This window comes from Patella vulgata, chromosome 3 (genome assembly GCF_932274485.2).
Source record: "Patella vulgata chromosome 3, xgPatVulg1.2, whole genome shotgun sequence".
In the NCBI taxonomy this organism is placed as follows: domain Eukaryota; kingdom Metazoa; phylum Mollusca; class Gastropoda; family Patellidae; genus Patella; species Patella vulgata.
Window position 1 is genome coordinate 35,560,214 of NC_065881.2, and position 18,849 is coordinate 35,579,062.

General features: G+C 36.6%; 1 protein-coding gene across 2 annotated transcripts; it reads right to left on the minus strand.

Moving 5' to 3' along the window:
• Window positions 1-5,629: 5,629 nt before the first annotated feature.
• LOC126816704 (uncharacterized) lies at window positions 5,630-18,599 on the minus strand. 2 transcript variants are annotated; one of them, XM_050543448.2, is made up of 5 exons: window positions 18,474-18,599; window positions 17,799-18,186; window positions 13,027-13,139; window positions 6,443-7,974; window positions 5,630-5,974 (listed from the first exon to the last, which is right to left on the minus strand). In XM_050543448.2, exons 2-5 carry the CDS (start codon window positions 18,177-18,179, stop codon window positions 5,709-5,711), a joined length of 2,292 nt encoding a protein of 763 aa, XP_050399405.2. In that variant the 5' UTR covers window positions 18,180-18,186; window positions 18,474-18,599; the 3' UTR covers window positions 5,630-5,708. The 2 variants fall into 2 exon arrangements, with proteins under 2 accessions (XP_050399405.2, XP_050399404.2); XM_050543447.2 differs by having other exon boundaries at window positions 18,380-18,599.
• Between the last annotated feature and the right edge of the window lie 250 nt (window positions 18,600-18,849).

Genomic DNA, 18,849 nt, shown 5'->3' on the forward strand with positions numbered 1-18,849 from the left:
TTTGGTGGCGATCACAAAGTTTTGTGACTGAACCCTTAAAGAGACCCAAAAATCAAGGCGATAACCAAGGGCAAATTGGGCCATCGGGCGATCGCCCAAAGGGCCGGTCGGAAATGAAAAAAATAATTTTGTCCAATTCGTCTAAAAAAAACTATTCTACTGAACCTTATAGGGGGAGGGGGGTATTGGACCGGTCATGGAGCGATGATGATCATGTTGTATGTGGCCAGTGGCTTTAACGGGCCGCCACGCCATCACCGGAGTCTGGAATGGGCTGGTATAATAGACTTTCTTGGCCGGGTGTGCTGGTTGTGGGCCGGAATTCGGAATCCTGCAATGGGGATTCCGAATTTCATCCGAAAATTTCATCGGATTCACCCGACACTGTCGTGGTAGCTATATTTTGCGTCCAAGATCAAATTTTATTTTTATTTCCGCCCGCCGCTCCTGACAAAAATGTCGAGGGTAACGCAATTCTCATAATTAAATTTGTGTGGCCTTATACTCGAATATTCATTATCAATATAAACTAATGCTTTGTTCATTAACCAATATGTAGTGTGTCAAATGTTCAAGTTCGGAGTCATGGTAAAATAATTTACCTGGAACAACAAATCTAAAATTCAAAAAGCAGCTTTCATGAATTTCACTTTCGTCACTCTGTACCAATGTGTCTCGTGGCCTTCCACCACAGGAAGAATCAGCTAGCGCCCCGGGCAACAAAAATGGGACATTTTGCAATGAAAATATTCCTACTTATTCAATATTCCTAACTGGTTAATCAAATGGTCAAAATTTTCTCAACTAGTCCCATTTTTTAACCAGTTAAATTCTCTTGACTCTTGTCGATACAATGATAATACGTTAATTAATAATATGACGATATGATAATTTCACAGGTTGATGGTTGTAAATTACTTGCAGGTCGTGGTTTTGGCCTAAATTAATCGATTTGTGAGATATTTAATTTGACAGAGGTTATAATCAGATATGCCACCAAATCGCATATTTGGGGTTCATCTTCCAAAATTTTCTGGGCTCCTCGGTCAGTAAAAGGGGCAATCTGATTAAACTACAGATCAATATTTTGTTTCATTTTTTTATACTTTCGATGGCCTACACTACATGAAGATCTGACAAGTTATAGCCATAGGTCACGTCAGGGGTCAAAAGACCGACTTATGACCCGATGATGTCAGACATTTGATTAAGCAATCAGCATTGATGTTACTAGTTGACTACCCACAGTTCAGTGCAAAACACGCCTAAAGCTCCCCGTGACAGACCGTTTCATTGGCTTATCCCTGACACCATTCAGAACACAAGTTACTGTGTGAACCTTGCTATTTTATAAACGGATTTCTTCGATTATGAACAAACTATTTAACTTTGGTTATTATAAACTTACCTGTGTGTTTGAAATCAACTCCAGTTAAATAAAATCCATTGCACAATTAAATATCCCAACGAATAAAAAAGTTCTCTCTTGAAAAATTTGACGTGTTTACTTATATTTTCTATAGTATACAGGTCACAATTCTATGGAATACAATTACTGCTTTTTACTGAGCGACGTTTCGACTAGGCTTCTCTAGTCATTATCAAGCTATGATAAAAAATGAAAATATGACAGGACAATATATACATGTACACAACAATGCTAAGTTAATGCTGACAAACCAGGGATGTAACTTAATTACGTGTACCTAATGGTAATCTGATTTAATTGTACGCTAATAAGTAATAATACCAATTATCCTAAAAAATTGATTAATGGATAAGTTGTTGTGGAGTATACACAAAGATTAGTGGGTTTTAATAATACAAACGTTGCAAGAAAATGAAAATTGATGAAATGTTATCAACGACCCCTTTCACTGAAATAAATACAAATGATAAAAGAATAGATTGTTGTGGAGTATTTACAACGATTTGATGAGGTTTTGATAATGACAACATCCCACGAAGATGAGATTTGATTGGTGTTATGACCAAAATAATTGATATGTGGATGTTGATGCGAGTGATTACACTGATATACGAAAAACCCTTAGAACAATGACTGCACAAATGATCAATAGTCCCCTGAAGGCTGACGATTTAAAATATTGAGTGGTACTTCACTGGATGTTATAGTGATGTAGAAAAGCAGGGTTAGAAATATTGAGTGCATTAAATTACAATAACCGCAGGCAAGGGAAAAGCAACAGTCATCATGAATACTCACGAGTACCTCACAACGGTCAACGGTTTACTCCAAGATCCAGCAACATATAGAAGAATCCGCAAAGACCCAACAAACGCGCACAAGGACAGCCATGAAAACTTGCTTAAAAAACTCATATGATGTTGTAGATTTGTTTACAAATGTACCAAGGGAAGAGGCCCTGAAGATTCTACGCAAGCGCATAGAAAGTTTAGAAAACCCACTAGAGACTTCCCTATCAACAGACAACATCATACTCTTGTTGAAACAATGCATCAATTCAACAGACCAATGGATTACCCATGGGAAGCCCCTCTCCCCTTTAATTTCAGAAATAATTTTAACTGATTTAGAAGAGAAGGCGCTTCAAACATCCACCGTAACCCCAACATGCTTCTTTAGGCAAGTGGATGATACCTTTGTTATTATCAATCAACAAGATGATTCAGAAACACTGTTACAACACCTCAACAGGCAACACCCACGTATAAAATTCACAATGGAAACCGAAAATGATAACCAACTACCCTTCCTCGATGTTTGTGTATCTAAAACCAACAACTCGATCCGTACCAGTGTCTATAGGAAACCAACCCACACCGACCAATACATTCACTTCAAATCTAATCACCCGAATAGCGTCAAATCGGCCACAATTTCAACTCTGGTGAACCGTGCGAAAAAGATATGTGATCCTGAGAGCCTCTCCAAGGAAATTGATCATCTCAAACATGTCTTCACAAATTTCAACGGCTATCCAGGGAAGTTTGTGACAAACGCCATCAACAAGATCCTGTCGGCGAGTGCAGCTAAACCAAAAACCCCGACTGCCCCAGTCAGAATCTTCCTTCCTTTCAACGGCAAAGTCTCCTACCAAATCAAACGGCTACTAATGCAACAACCAGAAATAGATGTAACTTTCACAAAAAGCTACAGCACTAAAGATATATTAAGAGCCAATGGTAAACAAAATCCTATGATATTCTTATCACATAATCAAGGCTAAGCATAATTCTACTTTTTTCTTTTTTATCATATTTAATACTTATCAATATTCCAGTAATAACTTTAAGTTTGTAATAACCATCATAATATGCAAAAATGACAACTAATAATTCCCAACTATTTTTGCTTTTCAGGCATTTTTGCTTTTCAGGCCTGCGGTTATTGTAATTTAATGCACTCAATATTTCTAACCCTGCTTTTCTACATCACTATAACATCCAGTGAAGTACCACTCAATATTTTAAATCGTCAGCCTTCAGGGGACTATTGATCATTTGTGCAGTCATTGTTCTAAGGGTTTTTCGTATATCAGTGTAATCACTCGTATCAACATCCACATATCAATTATTTTGGTCATAACACCAATCAACTCTCATCTTCGTGGGATGTTGTCATTATCAAAACCTCATCAAATCGTTGTAAATACTCCACAACAATCTATTCTTTTATCATTTGTATTTATTTCAGTGAAAGGGGTCGTTGATAACATTTCATCAATTTTCATTTTTTTGCAACGTTTGTATTATTAAAACCCACTAATCATTGTGTATACTCCACAACAACTTATCCATTAATCAATTAGTCAATTTTTTAGATTAATTGGTATTATTACTTATTAGCGTACAATTAAATCAGATTACCATTAGGTACACGTAATTAAGTTACATCCCTGGTTTGTCAGCATTAACTTAGCATTGTTGTGTACATGTATATATTGTCCTGTCATATTTTCATTTTTTATCATAGCTTGATAATGACTAGAGAAGCCTAGTCGAAACGTCGCTCAGCAAAAAGCAGTAATTGTATTCCATAGAATTGTGACCTGTATACTCTAGTTCAATTACTATTTATTTATTTATTTCTACTAAGTGGGAGACAACATGGCTTTCGTCACGTGTTGGACGAAACCATTAAAATTGTTGTGGGGTGTTTAGTTTTGACAGCGAGTTTGACAACCACGTGTTGCTATGAAAACAAACCGCGATCGTTTGAGTTTGGGCGACGAAACATTTGAACTAAAAGCAATTACATAGAAGATATATATTAAAACCATTGATGGCCAGTCTACCAAATTTTATTCACAATGAAAATATCAATGATTGCACGGATACTCGTAAAAATAAAGTCGTATTTAAACTTAACCTTCCCTATCTTCTTTATACATGTATTATAAATAATTTAAAGAAACAACATGAAGCTCACGACCGAAGTTTCGAGTGCATCGTTAACTTTATCATTCTTTCGAGGAAACGATAACCGTTTCAGAAATATATACAAGCGTGTTGCGGCAGCCCTGAAGGTGCCAATTCTGTGGGTTATAATGCCAAAAAACCTATAAGACCTCGTAAGAAGCGTACATTTACTTCCAGATTCGACAGTTTTGACCGGAGCGTAATTAGGGAAACTATCCACAGTCTGTATAGAAAGGGCCAATAGTTGAAACAAAATTATATTATTTCAAAAGAAAATGTATAAACCTTGCAGGGATTTTACTAGAATGTAAAACTATGGTACCGTAATAAAATACGGGTAGAGAGATATGGGCCGAACCCCCAAACTCAATACCAAGACGAGGCTAATACCACGAATTGTCGTAAATGTACTGTAAAACGTTTCGATGTAGCATGCTGTCACCCATTTATACGAAATGATATCTCCCGAAGAGTGACGTAACCGGCTTCCATTTTTGTATTGCCCTATGTCAAAAGTTTGAGTTCAATTTTTCAAGAGAGAACTTTTTTATTCGTTGTGATATTTAATTGTGCAATGGATTTTATTTAACCGGAGTTGATTTCAAACACACAGGTAAGTTTATAATAACCAAAGTTAAATAGTTTGTTCATAATCGAAGAAATCCGTTTATAAAATTGCAAGGTTCACACAGTAAATAACAACTCTTCCAGATCCAAGTGTAGTAAAGACAAGTAAAACGAAATTTTGAACTATAAAAACGAAACGAAATAGGATCTGTGTTTTAACCAGATTGTAAAAGGGGTCGCTCCGACAAGGGAGCCCGAGTAGGTTCCCGGCCCCAATCCGCCCCTGGCGATAACGAACTCTCGAGAACGACATACTATCGCTGACAAATGTCGGTAACTAGAAATCTTTATGGCTAGCTCATTATCTAAATCTTACATAATGTATCTTTAAGCTTTTGGTGGCGATCACAAAGTTGTGTGACTGAACCCTTAAAGAGACCCAAGAATGAAGGCGATAACGAACTCTCGAGACCGACATACTATCGCTGACAAATGTCGGTAACTAGAAATCTTTATGGTGTGCGCCGAGTGTGTGGCTCGGCGGTTTGGTACCAAAGAGGTGTCGGGCCATCGGTGACAAATAATCCTTTGATTTGTGCATGCCTGAACTAATATTTTGTCATCTATGTAAACTTCCGGGGAAAAATAAATCGTATGATAACATTGGTATATTTTATATGGCGCAATTATATATAGAGTATATAGTCACGTTGAGCAAAGTTTCTACGATGTACCGACTAACCTAGTATTGGAGTATTAAACATTGAAAACATTTGATCCCTACCACCAATTACCTTGGTATTCGAGCAAGTTCCTATAACACAGGTATTTCTAGTGGAGCTATATATCATTCCACGTGGACATGATCTCGACCTAAACTGACCGTAAACGCAAAGTGCATATTGGGAACAATCATCCATACAGGGGAACCTTGCGCCGTATTTCTTACATCTCTTGTTTTCACATGCTATATCTACAGTACATCCTGGTGACACTTGACAACCTGAAACAATATCAACATAAACAATAGTTAACCTTTGTTTAAAGGCTATTTTCATAACATTGCTTATTTATTTGTTTTAATGTCAAAGCAGGATGTTATTATTTAATCGATTCCCTCTTTTTGACAGATATTGTAATCCCTTCTACTAAATCAATAACCATGTTTCACAAAAATGCCTATTATACCTGCAAATCACTATAAACACGACTAACTTTGGACTGTTCATATTTTTTCAATGCGCACTTAAGACTTTATGGATAGAAGGCAATGGCTAAAGGTTTTTCTTTATGGTGTTTAATGTTAGAAATAAGACGACGTGACTCACATTGGTGTGACATAATTGATAATGATATATTAAGTCTTCAACAGATATGTCATTCGGGTCAGGTCCATAACTAAATCACCTTCCTTGCTTTATTACTATTCATCACAAAAGGTGATTAGTTGAACGAACTGATTGGTACTTACCTTGTGTAACAATTGGTAAAGGTGCCGGGGGTGGAACTGGTTTTGGTAGTTCTTTCACCCATGGTAATCGATCTTTATAATCACAATAGAAAGATATAAAAAAGTCGTCTGTGTCAAAAGTGGGACACTCTCTGTCATTTCTGTAACCCCAAACATCAAGCAGTGCCTCTCCGTAGGAAGTTCCGTACTGTTTAGGTAGATCGGGCGTGATATTAACAACTCCGGAACATGGCCGATATTTTGCCGGATTAGAACCAGGAACTTTGCATGCCGTGTGACAAATACGTCCGCATTGATCAAAAGCTCTCAAAAGTGCAGTGGTTTTTCCAGTCCGTCCCATATTCTTTACTGCCATGTATGCAATGCTCATTGACGTAGCAAGACGTTGATCAACGATGGATGATTCAGAATAATAACCCTCATAATTAATACCTTGCGAAGAAATGAAAATTTGGCCTATACCTTGAGTATCTTCACAGTTTCCATAACCTTTAGGTTCAACAAGTCTCGGCTTAACATACTGATTGACATTCGTGTATGCTGACAGCCCATAAATATCCTCTCCAGTTTCAACATGTCCATTTTTTACAGGAAATGATAGACTTCCTTTAAATTCAGGAGGTCGGGTTGTGATGATTTTAACTGGAATATAAATCCACTGGTTAATGTCACATTTGCTATCAATACAAAATGTGTTCTGACAAGATTTTGGAGATCGAATAAACCTTTTTTTGTCCCTTTTAGAGCAGTTTTGACCATGGTTGATAGGCCCGGGATTAACAGGCCCGGGACTAACTGGCCCGGGATTAATAGGCCCGGGACTAACTGGCCCGGGATTAATTGGCCCTGTTACTGTATTCGGATCAACTGGTACACATCTCCACGTGTCTGTATTACATTGAAGGTACTTTGTTGAACCACAACTTGGATTTATTTGGCTACATTCTGGTGCTGGCTCGTAGTCATATAATTCAAATATATCACTATAACTTTCCGATGCTGTCACGTTACCAAATCCAAGAAGTGCATTAGCGATCTGAAGTGATGGAGTGTTAGACATTTCAGGGTAAATGTTTGGATCAACACCAATACTACGCAGTTTTTCACGAAATAATTGCCAGACTTTGTCTATGTAGCAGTGATGAAGGAAAAATAACGGATCGAACGACGCCCTGTCTAAATTTTCCATGTGACCTCCGATAAAAATGTGAAAAGCCCCGTGATTAAATTCCAAACTAAATTCTGCATTTTCAGATGGTTCATTGATTTCTTCCATTGAATTACGTGACATTATGCCATCTAATTGCAATTTAGACATTGGTACGGCTTGGTTACCAACATTTCTAGTTAACGGACCAACGGGAGTTGTCCAGTTAGCGAATGGACCCGACGTGACAACACCATTAGCTGTTCCGGCAAAATCTTCTGAAAACAAATGTGATATCTCATTGACGTCTACCTCACTTTCAATGGTGTTATCTATGTATGGTAAGCATACCCCAGGAACCTTTTCCTGTAAAGCCCTTTCAAACCTGAAATATATAATCCATCAGCCGTTTTAAAATCAGAGCTCAAACCCAATTATAACTGTTTAATTCTTGTGCTAATTTAATGCTTTAGCTATTTTTTTCTTTATTATATAGTGTACTTTCAAAGTATACAGACTGACAACCATGTGCACACAGTCTATATTAACATTCACTAACATTTTTATATGCCTACATTTTCCCGTGGACGTATATTGTCGTCGCCCCTGTCCGTCCGTCCACAATTTGTTTGTGGACACTCTACAGGTCACAATTTTTATCCGATTTTGACGAAACTTGAAATATAGTTCAATCTCCCAAAGATCTCGGACCCTTTCGATATTGGCATGTATCGGACCATAACTTTATGGATTATGGCCCCCAGATTGTACGAAAAATCACGTTTTTAGCCTGTGGACACTCTAGAGGTCACAATTTTTATCCGATTTTGATGAAACTTGACATGCATGTTTATAACTCAAAGATCTTGGTTTCTTTCGATATTCTCGCATATCGGGTCGTAACTTCCTGAATTATGGCTCCTGAGTGTACGAAAAATCGCGTTTTTAGATTGTGGTCCCTCTAGAGGTCACAGTTTTTATCAGATTTCAAAAACCGTTTTAGTATATCACCGTTAGAGGGATGGCAAAAACTTATTCTAATATTTTTTAAGTAATGGCATTTTTGCAAGAAGAGCAAAAGATGATTGAAATTCAGTTATTGCAGTATTCAAGTGACCAGCGACAACCACCTAAATATGATATGGGAATGAACCCCTGTTCCGACTCCTATTCTTAAGGACTGTCTAGACGAAGTTATTCCAGTTTTTACCAATATTATTAATTCTTGTATATCATCCTCTACTACTCCCAGCGTTTTCAAACAAGCTTATATACCCCTTTAAACAAAAAGTCTACACTGGATCCTAATGTTTTTTTTAAAAATTACAGACCTGTGTATTTCTTAAGTTTTATTTCTCAAATATTGAAGAAATGTATTGCTTCTATGATAAAGGCCCATCTAGATGATAACTGTTTGTATGAACCATTTCAAAGTGCTTATAAACAATTTCACAGTATCGAAACAGCTTTAACCCAGGTCAATTGATAATAGAAAATGTACATTTTCAATTTTATTAGATTTATCTGCTGCTTTTGACACGGTAGACCCTTCCATTCTTTAATTCGGTATTTGTGGCTCTGCATTAAATCTTTTAGAAAGCTATATTGTGGGTAGAAAACGGTGTATTTTAGTTAATTGTAAATCGTCATCTGAATTTGTTTTGTCATCTGGTGTTCCTCAAGGTTCTGTTCTTGGTCCGATTTTATTTACCCTCTATACGTCACCATTAGGTGATATTGTCAGAAAATATGGTCTCAGCTTTTATTTGTATGCCGATGATACTCAATTATATATTTCATTTACACCTAATTGTCCATCTTCTTTCAATTTATCAAAATTGCAACTTGAGAACTGTATTAGTGAAATTAGAAGATGGATGTCGAAGAACTTTCTCAAATTGAATGATGATAAAACCGAATATTTGTTATTAGGCTCAAGGCATCAATTATGTAAATTTGCACATGATAATTATAATTGTGATATATTTTCATCTTATTCTGCTCGTAATATTTGGGCAATCTTTGATAGTTTTATGCTTATGGGAGCTCAAGTAAATAATATTTGTAAATTGTGCTATTTTAATATCAGAAATATAGGTAAAATACGTAAATTTGTAACTGTAGAGGTCACTTGTTAATTCTCTGATCACTTCTCGATTAGATAACTTAATTCACTTTTAGTTGGTTTACCTTTTAAGCTGATAGATAAATTACAAAAAGTACAGAATACTGCAGCTAGACGTGTTACTTTAACTAAGAAATGTGACCACATAACTCCTGTTTTATATAATTTACACTGGTTACCTGTTAAATATCGAATTGATTTTAAGATTTTATTACTTACTTTTAAATGTTTAAATAATTTAGCTCCTGTTTACCTCTCGGATCTTTTAGAACTTTATACACATGGCCGAACATTACGTACATCAGATATACTCAGCCAAATTAAAAACTTGACACTGATGAATTTCAACAGAATTTTTTTTCTGGTAAGTCAAATAAATTTTAAAGTGTTTCTAACGATAGTAATTAGTAAGAAGCCTTTAATTTCATAAAATTGTAAAGTCACGTGGATCACGTGACTTTTGAGCATATAAAGATGAAAAACACGTGCAAACACAAACTCGTGAGGTCAATCGATGCACGTTTGCTTAAACTGAACACGCACACGTAACTTGAACTGGAAAAACAAATTAAAATTGTTATTTTCATCTTTGTTAGAAAATGCAGCGCCTTTCAAATGTAGAACGTCTACGTGCTATAGGTAGGCTCTATGCTGGTCAGTCTGTGGTCACTGTTGCAAGAGCCTTCAATTGTTCACGCCAGACAATAATTAATCTTAGAATGAGAGTGCTTCAAACTGGAACTATTGCCGACCGCCCAAGGGCGGGAGCGCCACGTGTGACGTCACTCCAGGAAGATCACGCAATACGATTACGTCATCTAAGAAACAGATTTGTCACTAGAAGCTCCACAAGTAGAGAGATGTTTGATGAAAGGGTAACTGCACAAACTGTTCGAAATCGCTTGCAGGCTGCTGGTCTTCAAGCTCGGGGGCCCTATAATGGACCAATATTGACACCTCTTTATCGCCGTAACCGACTTGTGTGGGCCACAAGACAAATAAGATTTACTCAAAGACAGTGGAATTCGGTTGTCTTTAGTGACGAATCTCGATTCACTTTGAGATTTGCCGATGGCAGGGTCCGAGTGTACCGCAGACGAGGTGAACGTTACGCTCAAGTATGCGTCAGAGAAGTTGACCGATTTGGTGGCGGCAGCGTCATGGTTTGGGGTTCTTTTTGTGCACATGGACGTTCTCCTCTTGTTGTTGTCCAAGGGCACTTAAATGCTGTCCAGTACAGGGATCAGATTTTGCAGAGACATGGGCCTGGACTAGCGTTTCAACAAGACAATGCTCGACCCCATACAGCAATTGCTACCCAGAATCTTTTAAGAAATGCCCGTGTCCAAGTCCTGGATTGGCCGTCGCTTAGCCCCGGCCTTAATCCTATTGAACACATCTGGGACGAACTGGGTCGACGTGTTCGTCAGCAAGTGAATCCACCACTGACGTTGCAGGACCATCAACATGCTCTTGCTGAGCAGTGGCGACGTATTCCTCGGGTAGGTTTTAGTAATGTTCTGAGATCCATGAGAAGACGTTGTGTGGCAGTACGAGACGCTAGAGGAGGCCACAACCGTTACTAAACACTTTATTCCGATTGTTCTCCAAGTCTGTGAATTTCATTTTGGGGGGTACTGTGACATCACGAACGTTATCAATGTCAAGGACTTTCGGCGAGACGTATTCTTGCTTTCTGTTGATGTCAAGGTTGTCTGTGCACAACATAACACTAAAATAGTTGCCTTAAACCAAATATTAAAACTCTAGTCCCGAAAATCCCGAGTGTCAAGTTTTTAATTTGGCTGAGTATAGAATACTTTTAAAGCCCAAACCTGTTCAATTAGTCTCTTATGGTCAGGCTTTTACGTATCTAGCACCTGTTTTATGGAATAATCAACCATTTAGTTTAAGATGTTGTACATTTCTATATTCTTTTAAAAAACAGCTTAAAACACATTTATTTAATCAGGCTTTTAACTGACTCTGTATACAATTGTTAACATGTCCATAACCTTGTTGTTTATTTATAATTACATTGTCACTTTGTAAAGTGCCCCTGAACATGTTATATGAAAGGGCGCACTAGAAACATGCTGTAATAATAATAATAATATAGAGGTCACAATTTTTATCCGATTTAAAAAAAAAACGTGTGAATATATCACAGTTATACACTAATGATGATTAAGTTCAAACTTCGTGAAAATCGGACAAAAACTGACGGGCAAAAAGGCCGCACCTTGTACTCAAATAGTGTTAAAAAAAAATATGGTATATCAAGGTTTTGGACCCCCTAGAAGCCACAGTTTTTATCCGATTTGGATGAAACTTGAAATATATGTTTTTATCATAAAGATATTGGTTCCTTTTGATAATCATACATGGAGACAGACCACCATTAATTTCCCCATTGACTTGAATGTTAATTCTGGCCTCTTTGCCCACCTCCAACTTTTCCCCAAATTTTCGTTGGGCTGAATGCTTTTCACTACAGACAGAGGAACAAATGGTCATGTCTTTGCACTAAAATTTGTATGAGGTTGACCACCAAAATTTTGAGATACACAAACTTGCAGAAGCATACTAAAAAAAACATGTAACTAGTTGCCGTACATATCGCCGTAGCTAACCTGATAACCCTCTTATCCTTCCGCCTCAAAATCATGAATATTTACCAAAACCTGGCAGAAAATGTTAATTCAAACCCTCTTCGTCCATTCTAGACCAAAAAATCAACACAAATGGGCATGCAAAAGGGGAGAAAAGAGAGAGAGAGAGAATTGCTATAAATAGACGAACTACAATTCGTGGTACCGAGATGATGAAATTTAATGGTGGTCTGCCTCCACATATCCGAACGTAACTTCCTGGATTATGGCCCCTGATTAGTCGAAAATCGCATTTTTAGTTTGTGGATTCTCTAGAGGTCACATTTTTTTTTCCGATTTTAGAAACTGTTTAGATATATCACCATTCTACCATAATGAAGGTTAAATTCGAATTTTGGGACAGAATGGCCGCTCTTTGTGCACAAATTGTGTATAAGTATATAATACAAAGGTTATGGGCCCTCTAGAGGTCACAATTTTTATCCAATTTGGATGTTACTTAAAAAATCTGTATATTCCAAAAGTCTCAGTCCCTTTTGATACTTGCGCATTTCAGACCATACCTTTCTGGATTATGGCCCCTGATTGTACAAAATAACGTTTTTGTTCTTAGCTTGTTCTCTACCCATCTCTTGCAAAATGTGGGCGTATCCTGCCTGGCAGCCGCTGGTTAAAATTACAAATGTATTCTGAAACTTACATTAAAAGGTATATTCTATGCCAACTAGGAAAAAGTGGTCCACCATGAGCTACTAAGGATGCAGTGCCAGTATGAAGTGAAGCAATAGCGTCATATCTATTCGGTGTTACTGACTGAAATAGACAAAATATACAGAAATGTTGTAGCACCCCATAGATCGGAGATTTTTTTTTTTTTTGTTTTTTTTTTTTTGCACAGAAAAATACAATTGTCAAAAGCGAAATCTCCAAGATCATCGCCGAACATAACTGATTTGAAATTAGAGTAAAAACGGAAACGATTGAATGTAAATCAGTTTATATACATTCTTATTACATTGTTATATGCGTTGCTACTCATTTGTGTCATTTTCTAGGTCCCAAATATTAGCGATTTAGCTCCTTTGGAACTTACTCAACCAAATTTGTAACATTCTCTTAGCTTTTGATTACTCAAGTGAAATGAATCCAACACTGGTGTCACTAATGTTTCCCCAATTTCAGCTCATGGACGTTTTCCCATTTTTTTAAACACGGGCCCCAATTGAGATTTTATGGTGTAGGTTCTTTAAAAATAAGTCAAGAAATTATCGAAGCAGGATAGCGGAAGCCATGTTTGAATTTGTTTCGAGTAACACTTGTGTTGTCTGCAAATCTATTCTTGTTATTTTATTAACATCTAAAAGGTGTAATTTATGGAAGGGTATCGCTGATAATATTAAATGCTCTGCGACAATGTCGTTTCCATTGATTATATGTAAAAAAAATAATACCGATAATGATAAAGTCAAATTACCTCTAAGGCAAGAGTTAAATGTAAAACGTCAAATGTTAAATGACAAATCTTTTGTGGGAAAATGCTTTTTATACGCCCACATTTTCATGTGGACGTATATTGTCGTCGCCCCTGTCCGTCCGGACGTCCACAAATTGTTTGTGGACTCTCTACAGGTCACAGTTCTTGTCCGATTTTGACGAAACTTGAAATATAGCTTTATCCCAAAAAAATCTCGGCTGCTTTCGATATTGGCATGTATCGGATCGAAACTTCATGGATTATGGCCCCTGTTTGTACGAAAAATCACGTTTTTAGCTTGTGGACCCTATAGAGGTCACAATTTCTATCCGATTTTGTTGAAACTTGAAATATAAGTTTATAACCCAAAGATCTCAGTTCCTTTCGATATTCGCGCATATCGGACTGTAACTTCCTGAATTATAGCCCCTGTTTGTACGAAAAATCGCGTTTTTAGCTTGTGGACCCTATAGAAGTCATAATTTTTATCCGATTTAAAAAACCGTATTATTATATCACCGTTACACCCTAAGGACGACTGAGTTCGAATTTCGTGAAAATCGGCCCAAAATTGACAGACAAAATGGCCGCCGTTCGTTCTCAAATAGCATAAAAAATATGGTATATCAAGGTTGTGTACCCTATAGAGGTCACAATTTTTATCCGATTTTGTTGAAACTTGAAATGTAAGTTTATTACCCAAAGATCTCAGTTCCTTTCGATATTCGCACATATCGGACTGTAACTTCCTGAATTATGGCCCCTGTTTGTAAGAAAAATCGCGTTTTTAGCTTGTGGACCCTATAGAAGTCATAATTTTTATCCGATTTAAAAAACCGTATTATTATATCACCGTTACACCCTAAGGACGACTGAGTTCGAATTTCGTGAAAATCGGCACAAAATTGACAGACAAAATGGCCGTCGTTCGTTCTCAAATAGCGTAAAAATATGGTATATCAAGGTTGTGGACCCTATAGAGGTCACAATTTTTATCCGATTTTGTTGAAACTTGAAATGTAAGTTTATAACCCAAAGATCTCCGTTCCTTTCGATATTCGCGCATATCGTTCCGTAACTTTCTTAATTATGGCCCATGATTGTACGAAAAATCGCGTTTTTAGCTTGTGGACCCTATAGAGGTCATAATTTTTATCCGATTTAAAAAAACGTATTATTATATCACCGTTACACCCTAAGGACGACTGAGTTCGAATTTCGTGAAAATCGGCCCAAAATTGACAGACAAAAATGCCCGCCGTTCGTTCTCAAATAGCGTAAAAATATGGTATATCAAGGTTGTGGACCCTATAGAGGTCACAATTTTTATCCGATTTTGTTGAAACTTGAAATGTAATTTTATAACCCAAAGATCTCGGTTCCTTTCGATATTCGCGCATATCGGACCTTAACTTCCTGAATTATGGTCCCTGATTGTACGAAAAATCGCGTTTTTAGCTTGTGGACCCTATATAGGTCATAATTGTTATCAGATTTAAAAAAAACCGTATTATTATGTCACCGTTACACCCTAAGGACGACGGAGTTCGAATTTCGTGAAAATTGGCCCACAATTGACAGACAAAATGGCCGCCGTTCGTTCTCAAATAGCGTAAAAATATGGTATATCAAGGTTGTGGACCCTATAGAGCTCACCATTTTGATCCGATTTTGATGAAACTTGAAATACATATTTATAACCCAAAGATCTTGGTTCCTTTCGATATTCGCACATATTGGATCATAACTTCCTGAATTATGGCCCTTGATTGTACGAAAAAATCACTTCTTTTTTGGAGCTTGTTCTCTGTCCATCGCTTGCAAAATGTGGGCGTATCTTGCATGGCAACCGCTTGTTTTGACGTGTTTACATTTGCACTCCGCCACATCACATTTGCCCTTTACGCATTCTAGATAGCATCTTTCGCACAGCATCAACTTTCATATGCAAATGTAGGATATCACGTGACTTATTAACATATACGGAAACCCGGCAGACTATAAACCAGCACACTAAGGATATTCACGGCACGATAACAGTAAAACTAGCTGGCACACCATGAATCATGAATGTGCCAGGAAATAATTGATAGATTCAAAGAGCCAAAGAAACATACTTTCCAGTAATTTATAACACAATAACTGGAATTTCGTATTAATACCCGTATTTTGATATTTTAACCCCCTACTTTTTCCGGTCTCTCTATAAAGAGAGTTGAGTACAGACAAATTAACATTGATCTATTAAAAAAAAAAACCCCAATATATTATAAGCATTGCGCCCAAAAAATAAATAATATATTTAAAGAGAGGAATGACTACATTTTTTAGTATGGACATACAGAATTTTTGATTAAGCAACGTATCTTTAGTTTAGTTTAGTTTAGTTTAGTCCCCCCCCCACACACACACACACACACACACGCTTCCTTCGCTTTAACTTTAATCTTATTTTGTAAAGTTAAGCAAATATGAATGTGCTAGAAAATTATTTGCATATTTGAAAAGAGCAATCCGTGATACGTAAAATGGTATCTGGAATTTCGTATTTAGATTAGTATTTTTACTTGAATATCCCTTTAATAGTGTGATATTTATTTGATTTAAATTATGAAAATACGATTGTACCATAAAACTATTTACATATTTACAAAAAAAATGAACGTGCTTTTCACTAATATGTAACATGATACCTGGAATGTCGTATTTGGACATTGCACAGACCCCACCCCGTAATCATGGTAAAGTACCATCCAAATTCTCAAGGTAAGTCAATTTTTATTGTGCTAAACTGATTTCCTGTTGTAGTGTCGTGAATATCCTTGTTCTGGCTTACAGTGTGCCAGGTTTCCGTATTTGTTAATAAGTCACGTGATATCCTACATTTGCATATGAAAGTTGATGCTACGTGCGAAAGATGCTATGTAGAAAGCGTGAAGGAGAAATGGGACATTTGTCATTTAACACTTAACATTTGGCGTTTTACATTGAACTCATGCCTTAGAGGTATTTTGACTTTATCATTATCGGTATTAGGACTTTCTACATTTTACTTTTTACATATAATCAATGTAAACGACATTGTCGCAGAGCATTTAATATTGGCAGCGATACCCTTCCATAGTAATTATCTCCTTTTTTCTTAACACTTTACCTGAGATCAAAACAAAGGGAATAAGATACACTACTTTTGACTTCAACCAATGTGAAATATCTGGCTATTCCCTTCCTTTACAGCTTATTATTTACAAGTAAATATGTTTACATTGAGGTATGAGACCCACTTTCACATAAAGTTAATCATTGTTGTATATACTAATTTCATTTAGATATAGTAAAAGGATGTCATATCTTATAAATGGCAAGCGAAATAATCGGGAGTTTAAAGTAGCTAACTAAGTCTCTAACTCAATATCATCCAAAATCTTCGACATTGAAAACACGAATTACTTGTCAATTTAAATCAACATTGATGTTGTGACCTTACGGGGAAAAGATGGGCTTCTGATATCCAATAATTAAGACAAAATAAACATTTACCGTTGGTACACGAATCGTGTACCATGGTGTATTTCAGCGCCATTTTATCAAGGGACTCGTAGAAAGAGGCTAGATATATTCCACAAGTCCTGTCAATCGGTGACGCCATATTCTTATCAGGAGAGCATGTGCAATAAATACTATCGGTATAGAGTGGAATAACCAGGCGCTAGAGATTGCCATTCGATTGAGACTTCTGGCGTATTTCGCCGAACATACTGATTAGAAAATGCAGTAAAAACAGAAACGATTGAATGTAAATCAGTTTACATACATTCACATTACATTATTATATGCGTTGTGACCCATTTGTGTCAATTTCTAGATGCAAAATATTAGCGATTTAGCTCCTTTAAACCTGCTGTGCTTGATCATATTTTAATTAGCCAAAACAAACTCTTCGAATGGTAAAATTATAGTTAATCATTATACTAGTAAATATAATATTGTGAACATACCGTGTCGTATTTTAATGCATTAACAGCTTGATGGAAAGCGCTTCTCTCATCATCTGTGAGTCGTCGATACTCCTTTCTTAAACATCTTGGCGCCTGTCTTTTCCCTCTATGATGATTCTCAACGGAATTATATAGACCATCGATATATGCTTTCTGTGCCGGTAACAATTGTTTGACCACGCCTTCAGTTTTTCTTAGAACAGGAGCTTCACACATCCAACACAGAGTCTTGCCGACAACCTGTGATAAGGGTTTACTGTAATGACGCTCGTAGCATTCCTTCAATGGAAGAGGAAGTGGCCCCTCTGTGATTAAGGACTCGGACACGGGCACAGCAACCAACAGCACAATATATAATACTTGACAAGGATGAAACGTCATTGGAATACTGAAATTAATTAAAACCCAGTTGAACTACTAATCTTTAACGTGTAAAATTGTATTAATTATTTCATACTTAAATAACTAACAAATAACAACTACCAGGAATGATTGTTTCTAGAATGAAGCATTATTTTAATTCAAATATTGGTCAATCTCAATCCATATACTTTTAAAATAAAAATGAATGCTAACAGTACCTGTTGAAGTCCACACTGGACAGCGTTCGTTTTTATATCCAATAAATTATAAAAGCAGCGAGGTTATTCGTGTAACTATCTCAAACTAACTTGCCTAATAGGTAATGAGAGATTAAATATGATGGGTCAGAAAAGCAAGGCTACTTCATCACAAATAATTTATATTTCTCTTTTCAAACTACTTAGCTGCGCTGGATTTCGTCACTCGCACGTAAAAGCTGTCAAAATGTGCTTTGATGGAGAGGAATTCGTCAGTAAATTGATAGGTGGCTATAAACCTCACAAGGAAATAGTCTAAGCTCTTGACATTTACTTCAAGTTATAACTGATTAACTTACTGACGTACCAAAAATATTCACCCCTTCCTTTAAAGAAATAATAGGCATGAATAGTGTATAATGAGATCTATCCCCAAGTGATATTATTTATTATTTCTCAATACTTGACTGTTTGAGAGGAAAACATCAATA